This window comes from Aythya marila, assembly GCF_965140915.1.
Source record: "Aythya marila genome assembly, chromosome: 5".
NCBI lineage: Eukaryota > Metazoa > Chordata > Aves > Anseriformes > Anatidae > Aythya > Aythya marila.
The window spans coordinates 32,227,603-32,245,610 of NC_139046.1; the positions used below are offsets into that span (position 1 = coordinate 32,227,603).

At 56.9% G+C, this 18,008-nt stretch overlaps 2 protein-coding genes across 2 annotated transcripts; both read left to right on the forward strand.

Annotated features, from left to right (window-relative positions):
• Positions 1-9,653: 9,653 nt before the first annotated feature.
• Positions 9,654-16,072, forward strand: PEX16 (peroxisomal biogenesis factor 16). The gene is made up of 11 exons (XM_082762004.1): positions 9,654-9,833; positions 9,912-9,947; positions 10,072-10,148; positions 11,259-11,392; positions 11,687-11,793; positions 12,241-12,321; positions 12,687-12,839; positions 13,201-13,273; positions 13,606-13,725; positions 13,932-13,996; positions 15,107-16,072. The coding sequence occupies exons 1-11, from the start codon at positions 9,656-9,658 to the stop codon at positions 15,163-15,165; spliced, it is 1,083 nt and encodes a 360-aa protein (XP_082618130.1). The 5' UTR covers positions 9,654-9,655; the 3' UTR covers positions 15,166-16,072.
• Positions 16,073-16,355: 283 nt separating this feature from the next.
• Positions 16,356-17,809, forward strand: FREY1 (Frey regulator of sperm-oocyte fusion 1; the record flags this gene model as incomplete). Its single annotated transcript, XM_082760619.1, has 3 exons — positions 16,356-16,423; positions 16,612-16,679; positions 16,774-17,809. 3 exons carry the CDS (start codon positions 16,356-16,358, stop codon positions 16,908-16,910), a joined length of 273 nt encoding a protein of 90 aa, XP_082616745.1. The 3' UTR covers positions 16,911-17,809.
• Positions 17,810-18,008: the final 199 nt, after the last annotated feature.

The window sequence follows — 18,008 nt, forward strand, 5'->3', positions numbered from 1 at the left end:
ACACGGGCACACGCCTCACTGCTTACCTCTCTGCATCTGAAAGCCCAGGAAGGCATCAGGGAGCGACTCCTCTTGGCAGAGATGCTGATCACGAGGCCCTGCGAGATGCAGCCCGCTCTAGCTAAGCACAATAGCCCTCAACCACGCTTGTGGGGACACTGGGGCAGCAGGGTGCTGCATTTGTCCATCACAGGACAAATTAATTTCCCCTCGCAGGGGAATCAGCAGGACAGAGTGGCCTGGATCACACCTCCACGTGCTAGGCACAGGAGGGACCAAGCCTGGGTTCTGTGCAGGAGCACTACAAGGGACAGAAGGACCCTGCCTGCCTCTTGACACAGAAGAGGAGCAGCATTTGGGCTGGTCTCCAGATTCCTTCCCTCTGTTGGGATTAGGTTTCTAGTATCTGCATTTCTGCTGACGACTGTGCTGCAGCTAATGGCCAGCTCTGAATGCAGGAGGTTCACCGTGTCCTGGTCTCCGGACGTGCCCCAGGCACTGCAACCTGCTCACCCCGGCCATTTCCTGACACTTCTGCTGCTGCGGGCTTGCGGCAGACGCAGTTCCTGTGGTCAGAGCTGAGAGGTAACAGCAGGGTCAGCAGTTGGCAGCTCCTGCTTCTGTCCAAGTCTGCCTGCAGCAAGCCCCCTTCCAGCTCCGCTCTGCCGTCAGCACAGCCGGAGCACACACCACTCACGTCCCACACAGCAAAGGGATAGGAACGTCACTGTGCCAAACAGCCATGCCTCAAGTTTCCAGCTCGCAGTGCCCATGTGTGTGCAGCCTTCTTCCTGCTCACCAAGGTAGAGGCTGGCAGATTTCCCCCCACAAAATCTCCCTCCTCCCTGAAACACTTGAACAACCTGCACCAGGAGCTGCTCCCCAGCGGGACAACGCAGAGCACGAACAACATCTGACCAGATTTAACCCCTACAGATGTTTGTGGAGTCTGCGCCATCTCGTGCAAAACACCAGGTTAATTACAGCAAAAAGGAGACAAAGTGACCCCAGCCACCCAGGACCAGCACTCTGCTTGGAAAAGCCCACAACAGACATGATACCATCCTCCTTGCCAGCCCCAAGAAAACGCCAGGGGCAGGGCTCTGAGCCAGGCCCCCAGATGCCTCCAGTGCCTCGGCACCCGCAGAGCAGGGTGAGTGTTTTCAGCTGAGTAGTTATTGATTGAAAACTGCCGTTTCCAGACAGCTCAGAGCTATCTGCTGCTTCACGACAAGTTTTGGACAAGAACAAAACGCTTTGTTTTCCAGGCAAAAAGTCTCATTTTGCATTGTTTTGCCTGAAATCGAGCTGTGTTACATTTAAAAGATAAAAAGGTACCTCAAACTGCGTTGTGTGTGTGGTTTTTTTTTTTTCTTTTTTTTTTTTTTCCCTCCAGCTTTTCATTTTGGGCACTAAATCAAGCAATTAATTATCTGCTCGGTTCTGCTCTCCAGACAAGCTGCGAGCATCACACGCCGAAGGGATGGAGTAGCTCTGCCCAGGCAGCAGCGCTGAGGTCAGTGCTGATGTTTCCTGCACCGCAGGCTCTGTTCAGAGCTCGGTTTGAGCCCTCCAGAGGGCACTTGCCTGAAGGAAGGACAGCAGGGCACTGGGTGAGCGAAGGGTGAGAAGCACAGACACAGCCTGGCCTCTTCCACTAGAGACTGGCCCAAACTGGGAGCTGTGCTCGAGCAGCCACTCGCATCTTCCTTGCCCAGAGCTATTCCTGGCACTGATGCCCTCAGTGTCCAAACAGGGCTGAAAGCAGAGCTCGTCCACAGAAGAATGGAACAACTGCACTATAAATAGCAAATCGGGATGGCTCAGGGCAGGCTCTGCCCTGCCCTGAGGGAGGCTGTTAAGAAGTCCAAGCAGCAGTAGTACCAGTCAGAGCGCCCTGGGCACTTTATAGCCCTGGAGTGATACCTGAGCCACAGCGATGCTTACGCATTGCAAATGGGCTCTGACACTGGAGGCAGAGCTGTTGGTCAGGCTAAGAGACTGCTAACTTATCTGCAAAAAAGCACAGCCGGCATTTTGCAAACTGGCAACTGAGGAAGCAATGGATAAGAACAATAGGATGGGAAGGTGGTTCCCAGAGCCACGGGGAGAAGGAAAAATGCTCCCAGTAGCCAAATGCCGTGTTGAGCCTTCCCAGCACTCCTCCTCACCTCATCCTGCTGCTCACTGTCTTTCCATCCCTGGTGTTCCTCACACTGCTGAGCCAAATCCTGAACCTCAACAGCAGAGGACAAAGGCAGGGAGGAAACAACATGCCTTGACTCAACCAAACGACAGATAAACTCAGGATTAAAGCTCACATCTTCTGCAAACCGCTGGAACCTCTGCGACACCCAGCCCACACCAGCAGTGGGATAGATGAGAGCACAGTCCACCCGGTGACCATCAGGGTCAAATTCCCCTCCTACCCTCAGGACATCTCATCCCTCCAAGCCATACCCCTGTCCTCCCTGCCAGTGCCTCCATGTGGAGCAGGAAGCGCTCAGCCTTCCCCTTCACACTGGCAGCATCTGTCCTATAAAGATGTCCTCATCCTCCACAGACGAGGAAACCACTAACCTCACGCAGCCCTGCCAGATACCAGCCTCCTGCTCCCAGCAGGTAGCCCAGAGCTTTCAGCAGCACAGGGATCACAGTGCTGCAGCACGGCTCACCCGGGTGTATGTGGGCAGTAAGAGTGCAGGACTGACAGCTGGGAACACGGGGAGAGGTGTACGCACACAGGGAAAGCACAAGACCCAGAACAAATCATCCAGCATATAAACACACGTGCCGGGAAGGAGTTGCTTCCTTTGCCAGAAAGTGTCGCTTTTTTTTTCCTGTCAGAAGAGGAAAACAGCACTCAAAAAAAAAAAATGTTAAGGAAAGCTTTCTGTAGCCAACCTTTTAACAGCCTGGCGGAACTGCTTTAGAGGACAAACAGCAAGCAGGAAAATCACAACCCCTCGCTTTACTGCTCCTGCAACACCCAAGGCAGCCAGGGCACAAGAAACGAAGACAGCCAGTGCTGACTACAAGCCCACCTTGAGAAGTGCCAAAGCCCACAACTCACCTCCCTCCGCCTGCTCCCTATTTCCCTTCTTCCTCTTGTGCTGCAAACAAGAAGAGAGGGAGAGGTCTCAAGCGTGGCCAAGTTTCCACTTTAGGGAAAGAAGGCTGATGACTGACCGGACAGGATGCGAGCACCCATTGAGGAAAAGGATTAGTAACCCCCTAATCTGTACCTTTTGGAGTCTAACCACTTTGCTTTGCTCTCTAATTAAACCACAGAGCGCAGAGATTGCCAGAAGAGGTAGAACAAGGAGGAAGAAGGAAAGGGAACAGAGGCTGTGGCTTAAGATTCCTTGTGGCTTAAATGCAAGGCAGGGGGGTCACTGGTGGGGACGCATTTCACCTCAAGTGCAGGCAGTTCTGCTTCACATCCTGCCTCCTCCCCAAGGCAGCATAGCAGGGCTGAGGGCAGGCTGCAGAGGAACCTGCACCATGTCCTGGGGGTAGCAGGGGAGGGAGCGAGGGGCTGTAAGACAGGATGAAGCTTTACCTGAGGCAGCCTCACAAGTTCGTTTGCCTCCCGGGAAGCCACATGAGCTCCAAGCCACATTTATGTCTCCTCTTCCCAGACCCGGCCGCACAGAAGTGCCTTGTTCCAGCGCTTATCTGGCCCCAGGCTGGGAGGGGCTGGTGTCTCGCTGCCCTGGCACCCACACAGCACGTTCAGCTCTGTGCTGGGCCCATTAGGGGCCCTCTGGCAGGAGAAACCTTCCTGGCACAGGTAAAGAGGGAAGCCTTTTATCACAGCCCACGACAAACAAAGCAGCTCACATAACGTTTCCCTCGAGCTCTGCTGGGGCCCACGTGCCTACGCCGAGAGGAGGCAGCAGGCCCGAGCCCCGCTCCTCGCTGTGGCACGCAGCAGGGACAGCCTCAGCAGGAAAAACTACCCAGGCAGCGGGGTCAGAGGCACTCTGGGCTGCCCCACATAACCACAAGCTGGTGGCACGGCTGGGAACGGGGAAGGTTTCGTCTCCCAAAATGCTCTGCCCCCAGCGCTGCCCCACCACACCAAGGGGGGTGCCGGGGCAGGCTGTCACTCCCGCGTCCCTCTCTTCCCTCGCTCCTATTATTTGGAATTCCTCTCTTCTGTTTGCTTTGTTTCAGCCCTCAATGAACAGGAAGAAAAGGGAAGGAGCCTTGACAAATCCGATCAAGGCGCAGACATGCTGAGGCCCCCTCCCGCTGGCATGCCAAGCCCTGCACTAATGAGGGGTGGAGGAGAGGCAGCCGCTGAGAACAGTGGCCCCACAGAAACCCCTGGTGTAAGGGACAGAGGGAAAAGGAGCTGCTGGAGCAGAACAACACTAGCACAAGCTCTCAGCCTTCAGAAGAGGGTCTTCACATTTCCCTTGGCCCAGAGACCTTGCTCCTCAGCCCCAGTCACTGGCTGCCCACTAGACTAGAAACAAGCACTAGACCACACTAGGGTTGGGTGAGAAGGATCCAGATGCACACATGCAAGGGAAGTTCAACTGAAACAGCCACGGAGATGGGACCACGCTTTATTCCAATGATTCCTACAGGAATCTGGTATTTCCCCGCAAGAGCTGGCCCACAAGGGCTTACAAGCATCAGTGTTGCCTCCAGAGCCTCCCCACTGGTCCCAAACACCACATGTCCAGTAAGGAGGCAGCCCGCAGTGCCATGCAATTATCCCCAGTTTACCAATTTGGATACAGAAACACTAAGACAGAAGGGAAGAGAGCACATGTAACGTGTCTACTCAGCAAGACAGATAACCAACCTTTGGAGGCTGCCAATGTTGCAGGGGTACCCAGGAATGGCTGGAGAAGCTGGCAGGGCCTGGCGGTGGCTGAGGACCCTCTAACTGGGGATTCTCAACCTGAGGGGCAGAGAGCACATCCCAGCTGTACTTGAGGGGTTTGCAGCTTGCTGTTGCCTGAAACCTGAAAGACAAAGTCACATGAAGAGCTACTGGAGAAGAGAGCTGGGGGCCAGGCCGTGGCACAGCCAAGAGCATTATAAATCATAAGCAGCACCACCCAACACCTTGATCCTCTCCCTTTCCTCCAGCTTGCTCCAAAGCAGAGCTCAGCATCGCCTGAGGCTACCCAATCAGCCCATGGGAGAATATCTGAGTACTGCAGATCAGTGCCACATCCTGCAGCACGTCCCCACACACTCAGCACAGTGGCTGTGGCTTTGTCAGCACTTGTGGGATGCTCCATGGCAAGTCCTCACACCAACTCTTGAGAAGGAGCCGGGTGAGGAAGACAAGTTCCCTGGCCCCCTCCCAGATGACAGCAGCAGCAAGTGTTGAGCTTGGAAGGCAGCGAGGGGATTAACTATCATGTCCAGTAACCCGAGCCCCTGCAGCATACCCTGGGCAGTCCCAGGGGTGGGTCAAGAGCCTGTCCAGATAGACGCAGAGCCCGGAGAGAGATGAGATAAAGGCAGAGAGAGAGCAGACAAAACCCACCAAGCCACTTGCACTGCTGGGAGCCAAGAAGCCTGCACACACCACTCCTCCTGTGCTGGGATCACACGCAGTGCACCTCTTCCCTCTGGCTCCCATGGGGCTGGGCACATGCACCCCATACCCGCCTGCTTGGATGGATAAGCATCTTCAAACCATGTGCCAAAACAACTTTCTGGTCTGCTCCACCTGCTTTACAACCCTGAACAGAGCAGTGAGTGTGCAGTGAGCCCTCCACCACAGCACCCACTGCTCTTCTCTATCCATAGCAAACCCCAGGTCAGTCTGGCACAGCACAACACGAAACCAGGTAGGCAACATCAGTCCCAACAAGGGCTGGTAATAACAACAAGAGCACAACAGCTTCCACCTGAGCAGTAAAACCCAGCAACTCCAGTGAAGAAATACAGCACCACTGCCCAGCAAAACCCTCCTGTAGCAGCAAAGCCTGGTGCCACTTTAGCTCTGCAGGTCTCCCGTGGTATCTGGCTACAAGGTGGCAGCCAGTGACAGAGGAGGGAACCCTGCACACACACATCAGTAACGAGACATCTCCTCCATCATCCCCACTCTGATCTGTCAGCTCCCACCTCAGACCAAAAGCATCTGGAGGGGGGGACCTGGAACATGGATATTTCTGGGATAGAGGGAAGGGGATAGGAGCCCGGATGCAGAAACAGCCTGGCCCATGTCCCCTTGCAGTCACAGCCCTCCTGCAGGCATTCCCAGAGCCCTGCGTTTACAGGGGTCAGCTCAGCAGGTAAGAGTCAAGCCTCTGGCACCCACCTGGACTAGGAAGCAGAAGCTGCCGGGAGCACGGCCGCGGCGTTGCAACGGCTGAGGGCTGGATACCAAAGGCACCTTCAGCAGGGGTGGCACCGAGCGGGGAGAGCCGGGCACGTGTCTGCCACACAAGGCAGTACTGCCCGAAGGGATCCTCCCCAGCCCTGCCAACAGAAAGCAAACTCCCCGCGGAGACGTGGCGAGAGCCTGACCTCCAGGGCACAGCCTGCATCTGCTGCAGGCCACCAGCAGCTGCCCTGCTCACCCTACCGCAGCAGCACCGCCTCCCTCGGCGCCCGGGGAGCCGGCCGAATCTCTCCCTTGAAGTGTGTCCATTAACCCGGGCCGCCAGAGAACTGCGTGTCCAGAAGTTTTTTCCAGCTGCATCACATGGTTATTAAAAGATATCGCCTCCCGCTCCCAGCCTGGAGCGCAGGCAGATTTGGGATGTTACGGGAGAGGCAGCACGTTGCCAAGTGAATCAGAGAGGGGAGTTATCCGAGCAGCAGCAGCTCAGGGCCCTAAACAGCTTGCTGGAAAAGGCAGGAGGCGGTCAGGATCTCACAGCAGGGCTCCGCACACGCTGCCAGACATGCTGCTCCTCCTGGGAAGCCGCAGAGCCTCTCTTGTGGCCTCAGCTAAGCTGGGGAGGGCAGTGGCACCATGACAGAACAGCAAGAAAATGCCCCCAAGTCAAAAGGCCCATTCAACCCCCTCTCCCCACACACATACTTTAGCTTGTTTGACCTGGGTTTCCCTTCCCCACGGACTACTGCTTCAAGCAATAGACCTGTCAGCAGCACTTCAGGAACTCGAGGACGACAACTGCCAACATCCCTTCCTAGCTGCTGCCTTTCTGGGCCCCGAGGGGGCTGTAAAAGATCAGGGATGTGAGCAGCCGCCCCCAGCAGTGCCACACATGGAGCTTGGTGCGGTTCCCTGCCCTCGTCTCCTCATTTCGGCAGAGAATTGAGGCTCTCCTGAAAGGTGCTGGCCTCCAGTGAGACGTCCTGAGTGCATCGGGCCTTCCATTCTAGGCAGGGCTCATGTGTCAGGGACTAAAATACTCTGTACATACATCAGCCCACAGGTCACAACTTAATTGGAGCTAGTCACAGTTTAACCCCAGCCATCCCAAAGGCTTGGCTGAGCTCACCCAGAAGCAAAGAAAACAGGCCAATACACCACGGTGTGGGGCTGAGCAGGGCAGGAAGGTGGAGACAGGCCCCCAGGCCTCATGCTGCCGAGCTCTTCCCCTAGCCCAGCACACTGCAAGGCCTGCATTAGGCATGGTTTGAGCAAGGTTTCTGTAGGATGAGCTGCCTCAGACCCACTGCAACTCCCTGCCTGGGGTCAGCCTGCCCACACACGGTGCAGTCTTTGCAGACCTGAGCCAAAAGCGAGATGCTGGCAGCCAGGCAAGCTGGACTTCAGCACGGCACCTGCTGATGGGCTGGCAGAGCGTGTGCTGTTCTGGTGTGCTTCTTTTCCTGCTGTTACTGCTGAGCCTGCATCACTCATCAGAGCAGAGAAACCATTTGGCCTCACTTACAGCCAGGGGGCTTCCAGTAAGCACCAGCCTTTGTCACCCTGACCAGTAAGTGCTAGGAAAGGGGCGGCTCAGAGACCTTTCCAGGTACAGACAGGAGAGAAACCAGCCCCTTCACCTAGCCTTTCACCTCCTACCCCTGCAACGGGCACCATAAGCCAAGGTGGTTGAAGTCTTGCCCAATCTCATGGGCTCCCAGCAGCTTTGAGAAGCTGCCCCTCCTACAGTGCTCCGTTGCAGCTTATTTACCATAAAAAGGCACCGTGATGCTTCCCAAACTGTCCTCCAAACTCACTCACTGCGGGAGGGAGACCAGCAGAAAGGCAGACAGGCCAGCCAGCGGATGGGAGGGAGCCACAGGACAGGGAGGGAAGAGGAAGCATCTGCCAAAAAGCTTCTCATTAGGGGAAAGAACCGCACTATCTAGCGATGCTGTTCGGAGTAGCCCAAGGACTTTGTGCATCAGGCTTCACCTCTGGCTGTGGACAAGGTGTCTCTGGCAGCCTCCTCAGCAGCCGGCTCTCAGATTGCTGTCTGGCAGGGCCAGTGCTTCTCCTTGAAGGGCAGCAGCTCCGGCAGGCGGCACTGGATATGCCCCTAGAGTCATCGGCAGCGTGTATGCCGACTGTGAGCAGGCTGCTCTGCAGGTCACCATCACGGGCTTCAGGTGCTGTCCCACCCCACTTCAACATGCACACTAGCAGCTCTGCCACTGTGCATTTGAGTGGCTCACAGGTAGTAACGTGACATGCGAATGGAAAGCTGGGTCTAACCCACGCAATTCTGACTACAAAGTTTTCTTTAGCACCGGACCGTTTGCCAGCAGTGCCTCGTGCCCTTCACCAACTCAGCCTGCCGGAAAACAAACCCTCAGGGGAAGGGGGAGGAAAAAAGATAAGAAAGGATAAAGTGCCTGCCCATGCAGCCGTAACCCTCGCGGTGGAAGCCGCGGGCAGACACTGCGCCCATTGTGCGGAGGTAAGCGGCCAGGATGAAGGAGGGGAAGCTTGGCGGAGCTCTGTTTGCACTCGGGAGGCTGCAGAACACCCTCCTTGCCCTCCCTGCGCTCCCTCAAAGGCACCGTGCTCCAGCAGGGAGCCGTGCAGTTGCTGACCTTTGGACCATGAGGTTTGCTGTGGGGTGGCTCGGAGGCACTGACCACAGGCGTGCCGTGGGCCAGGCGGGCTCAGCACAGGGTGAGCGGCCACGGCTGAGCCCAGCAGCACGGCTCAGGGAGGGTCTGAAGGACCAAGCAAAGGCGTGGGTCCTTCTTCTGCAACAGGCTGCAGCCAGGTACATCCCACACCTATTAAACGAGGGTTGGTGCTTAAGCACAGCAAAGGTGCAGCATGCACAGGGCTGCGCGAGTCCCTCACACCCATAACGTGCAGGAAGGAGCAGGGTGGCTCTGACCGCCTCCCTTCCTCCAGCCCCAGCAGCCCAGAGCCAGGACAGGGGTTAGAAGGGGAAAAGGAGGCTGGCAGGCTCCCACCCCCAGACCCCATTAATGTTTCCACCTGCTGCCCGCTGTAGGCACCCCACCTGCCGGCACCCACCTAGGACACCTCCTCGCGTCCCCCCACCCCACACTCCCTCCCTAACACCACCACCAGATACAACAACCCCCAACCCCACCACCCCCTCCGCAGCCCCGCACCTGCCGGACCACCCCGGGGACGGGGACCGGGACTGGGGCCACCACCGCCGCCGCCTCCGTGCCTTTAAACCCCCGCCCCGGCGCCCATGGGGCGGCCGGCGCTGGGCGGGCCGTGCATGCGCGGCGGCAGCGGGAGGCGGCGCGGAGCCGTGCCATGGCGGCCCCACTGCTGGCCCCGTCCCCGTCCCCATCCCCGTCCCCATCGTCGCCCCGTGGCCCCGCGTGGCGGCTGCGGCAGCTGTGCCAGCGCTACCAGGACTACGTGAGGCGGCACCCGGCCGCCACCGCCCAGCTGGAGGGCACCGTGCGCGGCCTCTCCTACCTGCTGCCAGGTGCGGCTGGGACCCTCTCCCCCCCCGGTGTCACCCCCTGGTGTCACCCCGCTGTCACCCTCTCTTCTCGCCCCGCAGGTCGCTTCGCGGATGCCCACGAGCTGTCGGAGCTCGGTAGGTATGAGGGTGGCCGGGTGCCCCCCTTGGCCATCCCTGGGTTGGAGGTTGGGGGGCTCCTCCTCGCCCCCCTCTCCTTCCCCCTGCGCCCCGTGACCCCGCTGTGCCCGCTCCCTCGCAGTGTACTCGGCCTCCAACCTGCTGGTGCTGCTGAACGACTGGATCCTGCGGAAGGAGCTGCAGCGCAGCCTGCCCGTGGTAAGGCCGGAGAGCGTGGCAGGAGGAATCGGGGTCTGGGTTTCTCTCCCGAGCAGGTGCTGTGCTCTCAAGGGGTGCACACAGAAACCCACAGGGCCCTGCCGTGGACTGCTGTAGCTGCCAGGTACACAGAGGTCAGAGGTAACTGCTGAATGTGTGGTAACAGCAGCCCTGCACCGTAGCTGCTGGCCTGGAGGAGAGCGCTCCCAGAGCACAGAAATCAGGCCCTGACCTGCTCCGGGAGCCCCACAGCTCATTTTGAGGAGCGCAGTCACTGAATAACCACTCCTGCTCTGATTCGGTTCCCCGGAGTCTTCCCTCGTGCGTGGTGTTGAGCAAAGCAAAGATAAAAGCACCTGGCTGCCATGTCTCTTTTGCAAGAGCCCCAGGTTGGCGTTCAGCACTCGTTAGACCCTGTGGGGGAAGGAGGAGGAGGGCTTTGCTTTTCCCAGACAGGCCTCGATGTCGCAAGCCTGCCTGCAGAGTGGGTTTGGATGTGGGTGGCTCAGTGCCAGCCCGTGCAGGCAGCTCTCTGGCTGGGACATCGGGTATGTAATGACCAAAAGTGCAGAAGACTCATTTCTCTGGGTGTTAAAGGCCAAATGTGGGGTGAAGTGGACTTCAGCATTATTCTCCTTGTTGATGCTTTTCAAGTAATACATGCCCTGTGCTCCAGGTGTGCCGTGTCCTCAACTCTGGCCAGGGAGAGGGCTCATCATGTGCCCCAGCTCTAGAACAAGGAGGAGGAAGGGGTTTTACCTTTGGAGTTCGGGTGCTGTGCCACAATCTAGGATACCTGTTAAGCTGTTTTAGTTGGAGCAGATAGCGGCCTCACATACAGCTGTGAAATTCTCCTTGTTTCTGAGGTAGCAGCTCCATTGAATATTGTGATGTGTTCTGCCCCTGCTTGGAGGTAGAAAAAAGGGCTTACCTGTAGCCTCTGGCTGTAGGACGGGCACCACTTCATGTTTCTGAGGCCGTGACTTCCAAGGCCATCACTTTCTTAGCTCCAAGAGTCCCCCCGGACTGGGCTGTGTGTGTGCCACTTTTAACTCACAAGCAGAACCTGCATCCTGTCCCCCTTCCTCCCCTTCCTTCTGTGTTTTGCAGTCACTGCCCCAGCAGAAGCTGCGGACCTGGCTGAGCGTGCTAGAATGCGTGGAGGTCTTTGCAGAGATGGGGACAGCCAGGATGTGGGGGGAGATGGGCCGATGGACCATCATCGTCCTCATCCAGCTGGCTAAGTAAGTGCTGCAGGCGGAGGGGAAGGGGCTGTGTGTGAAAGGGGATCTGGAGGGGGCTTGGTGTTACCCCAGGATAAAGGCCAAGCAGGACTGAGCTGCTGATGATCCTTGAGGCTGGGGGAGTTTGGAGCCCTGCAGTGTGTTGGATGCTGTGCTGGAAGGGAGCACTTACCCTCTGGACAGTTCCCTGAGCAGACCTGAATGTTCCCCTCTTCTGGGGACGCCAGCTTTTGAGCGCAGAAGGAGCACAGCTCCGTAGCTTGGTATTAAAATCTTCTGCGTGTCTGCCCACAGAGCCATCCTTCGCCTCCTGCTCCTGCTGTGGTACAAAGCTGGCATCCAGACGTCTCCTCCCATCGTGCCGCTGAACAGGGAGCAGCAGCAGCCTCTCCATCCCGAAGGTGAGCCCTCAGTGCTGTCACCGGCCTGGCATCTGCTGGGCCACATCTTGTCTTGCTAGGAGCTTCTAGGGAGCTTGTTCAGAGTTCAGCACTCAAAGCTGTGCCGTGATGTGCTTTCCTTTCCACCCTCTCCAGAGTGCGGGTTAGTTTAGAGACAGTGTAACCCTACAGTCTGGAAGGAGGGGGCGGAAGGGTCAAAGCCTGGAACCACTGGCTGAATTGTGGATCAAGCTGTCCACTGGTCTGATGGTGAGGAAGGAGATGCTAGGCCTGGACAATGTCAGGCAGATTAACTTTTCACCCTGTGAGAACTCTGTGTAGTATTAGTCCTTCAGTAGGTCAAACCTTCAGTCTGGTCTGCCTGCTGCAATGTAGGGAAGGTGCTGCCAGCTCCGGGTTCAGGTGCGTTCCTTTGCAGCCTCACCCTCTGGCTGTTTTCTCCCACAGACATGGAAGGCAACTCCTCAGGGAAGGATCAGACCTATGTTGGCAGGCGTTCTAGCCGTGTTGTGCGGTCTCTTCAGAACAGTAAGTAGCTGAGCCTGTTTTCCATCCTCGTCAGAGCTGTTTCTGCCCTGTGCCCTTTATGCGTGACCTGGGTGTGGGCAGTGAAGAGCAAAACCTGATCAACTTGCATGGGGGCATATCCTGCCAGGGATATCAAAGCAATGGAAATTCAGGCACATGGTGCAAGACCAGCACTTAGAGTTGTCTCGTCCTAAGTGACCTGTTTGAGGAGCACAAATCTTAGGAATATCTCTCCCTGCTGTGTCCCCTGTGGAGGCAAGCTCAGAGGATGCCGGTCAGCTGCAGCAGCTGGAGAGGGGCAGCCCCAGCTTTGCTGTTTGTGCATCTCTTCAAGCTCTCCCACGCCTTACCTGATCTCGTTTCAGCTCCGTCCCTGGAGTCCAGGCACTGGGGGTCCCCCCAGCAGAGGGAGGAGACGCAGAACCGAAGAGCAGAGGAGATGAACCAGCCTCCCACCCCCCTGGGTCTCCAAGAAACCATTGCAGAATCGATCTACGTTACCCGTCCTCTGCTTCACTGTATCCTGCCCTGGCTGCATGAGGGCACACTGTGCCTTGGGTGCCAGCAGAGGGTGCTAGGGGCTCGTCCAACGAGCCCTGGGGTAGGGTGGTACCACACCACTCTCGGGGTTTCCTGCTGCTGCCCTGCTTGTGCAGGGCTCTTGGGACTCCTCCCTCCTCTTACGTCTTGATATCCAGTGTCACCTGCTTGAGCTGTGGGCACAAGTCCTCCAACACCTTCCCTGGGGCCCTCCAGCACTGCCTTGGAGTGTGTTCTCCTGGGCTCTGCAGAGCTTTCCTGGTACCAGGGGGTCACTTGCCTGCATGCCTCTTGTTCGGCATCATTGGTTCTTTCTATTCCTTGACTGTGCGTTCCTAGTATTGAGTTTAGGAGTGTGGGGCCAGAGATCGTGGAAACCCTGGCTCCTCTCAGCAGTCCTGGATATCTCAAGGTCAGTCTAAGAAAGTAACTTTACAGATGGTTGAGGTTGGTGGAGGCTGAGCATCGTGCTTCCCCCTGCTCCCCAATCCAGGGCAGATTGGGCCCTACTGACATATGCACAGGGGCCAGGCCTGGTTTTTAACTGGGAGATTTACACATTTAGGTATTTTCTACACCACTTATAGTACTCCCTGTTCTGTACTGCCCATCAGAAAGCTGGTGCAGACTGCTCAGCATGGAGCTGCGAACAGAGGGCATTTAGAAACCCACTTTTTTTTTTTTTTTTTTTTTTCCTGTTGGCTGCTGTTGCCTTGAGTTAGCTCTGTTCCCTTCTCCTTCCAGTCTGAGCTTGCTGAGTGATCTGAAAGACCTGAACAGGCGAGAGCGAGCGGAGCTGAGGCGACGAACCATCCTGCTGCTCTACTACCTGTTGAGATCTCCTTTCTATGACCGATACTCAGAGTAAGGGGCCCCTGCTGGGCTTTTGCTGAGAATTTCCCTTTTAACAGAAATAGCATCAGGGGACTGGGTGAGCAGATCTGAAGAGGTCTGGGTGCCTGTGACCAGGTTAATACAAGCCCTTGCCTAACAGCTGCCATTGCTGTTAGTGCTCGCAGCAGCTGGGGCAGATGTCCCACTGGACTTGCTCATACTCTCTCCTTTCCTAGGGGCAGGATCCTCTTCCTCCTGCGCTTGTTGGCTGATTACGTGCCTGGAGTTGGCTTTATCACACGTAAGTGGGCCCCATTGCTGTATCCCTGCTTCTGGGGGGTGGAGAAAAATCACAGGAGCCGTGCAGAATGTTCATCAAGTAGTTTATGACCTGAGGAAGGAATTGAGAAGTCCCTGGGATGGTTAGCAGCAGTGCACCCTTGTTGGTATTGGTGTTGTTATAAACTGGAACAGAAAAAGATCACAGAAGCACAGAATTAATCATTTCTTGGCTATTAGGGACCTGTGCGTGACCACAGTGGTTCTGCACCCTAGCAGGCTGCAGAGCTTTGTCTCTGCCACCTGGGCCTGTTCCCCTGGGCTGCCTTTCCATGGCTGCACCAGTGCACCACAGCCCTGTTTTGCAGCCAGTGCTTCTGCACTTTTCTTTCATCCCTGGTCTGCAATACAGATGTGAGGGGTAAACAATTGCCTAGAGGTATTGACCAGGAATGGATTATAAACCAAAGGGCTGAACTAGGTCTGCCTTCTCCTAGTCCTTCACCTGAGGATCCCTTTATGGGCCAAAATTTCACCTCCCCCTCTTCCCTGCTGATACGAAGCGGTTCATGGCAGTGATAAGGCATTAGATGAGCCTAGCATTATGGCTCTGTCCTTTCTCTGAGGAAGTCACAAAGCTGGCTAGCTCAGGAGCCACTCCTCCAGCTACTGATTCCAGAGGCTTTGGAACCTGCATTAATCCTTGTGCCAGCATAAGCATTTTTGCTCTACAGCAGTTCCTTTTGTGTCTGCACCTGCCCATTACTGCTGAGTTGTCTCCCTCTTCCCTGTGCCATGGCTGTGTCCTCCTGACTCACCGTGCGCAGGTTTTCCCCTTGGGCACTGCAGAAGCCCTTTCCCTCCAGACCTCGGACACGTCAGCACGGAGGGAGTGATGTTCCACACCGTACCTGTGCTGACCATGTTTCACGCACCTCCTGGTCCCGCTCTAACCTCTGGCACTACAGCCCAGAGTTGCCTTCCCTCTTGGCAAAAGTACCTATTTTATTCTTGGGTTTCTCTGAGTTGTATAAGGGGAGATTTGGAATTGTTGGGTATCCTTAATGAGGAGGGGGTAGCTACCTCATACACATACAGCTTCAAATTCTTGCCTTGTGTTCTCTTGTTTCAGGGCCGCTGATGGATTACTTACCTGCCTGGCAGAAAATCTATTTCTACAACTGGGGCTGATGAGGAAATGATGATTCTTATTTGCTAAGCTCATGGCTGGATGTTTCTAAGGAGGGCAGGCAGGCTGGGGGAAGGGGTGTTGATAACGATTAATTTTTAGTTAAACCATCAATGAGAAGCTCCTGTTCTGCAGGGTGGGGAGGGGGGTGTATGTAATTTTTAAACAGATCTTACTGAATGATGGACACTACATGTGCGGAGAGACCCTGGCCACCTCTTTCTGTGGACAGTGCTGTGGCTCCAGTGATGGTGACGGGACGACCTTTTTTAAGCACTTGATTTTTTTTTTTCGTCCTTTTGTACAGCTGCACTATTATAAAGCCGGGCAGCGTAGTGATTTTTGGAGAGCATTGTCTCCCACCTCACGGCGCTGAGGTTGACCTGCAGCCTGCTTGTGTTGGCCGTGCCTGGCCAATCTGCGTGGAGCGGGCTTGTCTGTCAAATAAACTGTCTGAACTGAAAGAGCTGAGCTGAAGGGCCTCCTTTCCCTTTCAAGCAGGGGATTCCCCTGTGTCTTCTGAGTCTGGTTGCCAGCAGGCCTGTCCCTATCAGAAAGAGCAGCTTTCGCAGTTGTCTATTCAGGGATATACTTCCTGTTTTAATATTGTCTCTTAGAGGCTTTTTGCTCTGGCCTGTATGCTCAGCTATGACTATCTCTAACTCCAGGTGCCTGCTTCAGCCCCCAGTTTCCTGCCACAGTTTGCGGGATGCTGTGCTAGCACCTAACGCGTGCTAAAAGGGTTTGCAGAATGGCTGCCAGCCAGTGCTCAGGGGGGTTGGCCAAGGGCAGAGGAGAGAACTGGAGAGATTAATTCAGCAAATGCTGCTGTGCAGCACTTAATAAAGGGTACAGCTGAGGCTTGGGCAGCTACGGCTGTCTTCTGTATCTGCTCTGGTAGTTCAGGGACACGTGAGCCATCAGTTTGGTCTGTCAGCCAGCCTGTGGCACTGGGCTGCCCCCGAGCAGCCTGCCTGCTGCCAGCTGGCCTCATTGGTGAGGGAAGCCTTCCTCCCTGGGCTGTCCTGGGGGCTGGCAGGGTGCAGGGCTCGCAGCCTGGGCTTCTGACAAGGAGTTTGCTGAAGAAGGTAAAGCCTGGAAGGCTGGGGAGGGGGAGAAGGGCTGGGGCCGGGCGGGTGGCTCCTCTGTGACCTCGCTGCGGAACCTGAGAGGGGTGGGTGACGGCTCAGCCATGCAGTGCTGGCTGCTGCTGCTCGCCCAGCTGCTGGCGGCTGCGCTCTCCCTGCCCCTGCGCCAGAGGTGAGGGCACTTCTCCTCATCCTCCTCTCCCCCCATCCTGGTACCTGCAGTGGTGCTGCAGGGGCTGGGTGCCCCCTCTCCTGTAGCCCCAGTGCTCCTGCAGCAGGCCTGGGCTGCCGCTGGTGGTGCCGACGCAGGTGAGTGCAGGGAGGCTTCGGCTCGCTTCCACCTCGGGGTTTCTTCCACAGCTACTCAGTCCCTGAGGACTTCTCCGCCCTCCTGGAGCTCCCACAGCAGCACTTTGGCCTGGTGGATGGTACAGCTCTTCCCCCAGCCCCGTCCTGTGCACTCACCCCTCCAGGGAAGGCAAGGAAAACCCCCCCAGCCCTCACCCCGCTGTCTACCCCCAGATTATGGCATTAAACCAAAGCAGCCTCGCTTCAGGACCCGGGCAGCCCGGGAGCGGCCTGCAGGACTGCGCAGAGCTGGCAAAACCAAGCGTGATGAGCTTGATTTGTTGGAGTACTACGACGATGCCCACCTGTGAGCCTGCCCTCTGCTCTGCCCCACGCTGCTGCAGGACAGTGGGGCACACAGGTAGGTGTGGGGGGCAGGAATGGCGGGCTCCAGCCATACCCTCAGGGTATGTGAGGCTAGAGGAGCTGGGGCTGCTCAGCCTGAAGCAGAGAAGGCCAAGATGGGATGTTTTTGCTGTCCTCAACTACATAATGGCAACTACAGAGGTAGCAGAGCCAGATTCCTCCTGGTACTGTAAATGGAAGGGCATGAGGTAAGTTATGCCACGATCTCTGGCTTCCAAGGTCTGCAGCTGGGTCTCTCAGAGGAAACCTGAGGTACTCCAGCACCTCCTGCACCCCCAAGGGCTGGGGAAATCCAGGGCCCAAACCTATGGCTGTGGGACACAAAGAGCACCGCAGCACTGCTCCATGAACCATCATATTTAATAGTTGTTGCCATCACAGCAGATCCAGCTGAAGCACGGAGACCGCTGGCTGCAGGGACCAGGAGAGGTTTCTGGTGGTGTTTTTAACCTCCCTGGAGATGTGTGCGGCTCCCTGCAGGCTTTAGCCCTTCCCTGCTCCGCTTCTGGCAGGCACCCCGGTCTGCACGGGGCTGAGCCCCACCATGGTGGGGGTGGCTCAGCCCTGCCCCTGCCCCCTGCGGCTGGAGGGGAGAGGGGACAGGGGCAGAGAAACGCTTCCCTCCCCGTGGTGTGGTCGCTGCAGAGGTACGGGGGGGATCTTCCTCACCCCAGGGCATGGATCTACGAGGGGAGGGATGGGGGCAGAGGCAGGGGTGAGCTGTCTCAGCTCGTCCTTTCTCTGGCACTCCAAGCAGAGCCACTGGGCTCCGTCCTCCCTGCCCGGCAGCCTTGTCCCTGGGGGCCTGGCAGGGAAGCGATGTCCCCTCCCCAGGCAGGAGCCCTCAGGCGGTTCTTGTTGGCTGTAGCTGCTGTGTCTTCATCCTGCAGGAGTCCGACTCTGCCGCTGCGTTAAAAGTCACCCCCGAGGGATGTGACGGGGAGCTGGGCCACGGTCACAGGGAGGAGCTGCTGGCACCCCGGCCTGCGGCAGGGAAGGGCTGGAGCAAGGCTGTGCTGCCCGCCCCTCCAGCACTCACAGGC

What these genes read in the sequence shown, in the direction of transcription:
- PEX16 (XM_082762004.1), top strand. Translation starts at nt 9,656, where the DNA reads ATGGCGGCCCCACTGCTGGCCCCGTCCCCGTCCCCATCCCCGTCCCCA. An exon ending in TGCAGCGCAGCCTGCCCGTG is followed by an intron (nt 10,149 to 11,258) that starts GTAAGGCCGGAG and finishes TGTGTTTTGCAG; the next exon opens with TCACTGCCCCAGCAGAAGCT. An exon ending in TGGAGTTGGCTTTATCACAC is followed by an intron (nt 13,997 to 15,106) that starts GTAAGTGGGCCC and finishes CTCTTGTTTCAG; the next exon opens with GGCCGCTGATGGATTACTTA.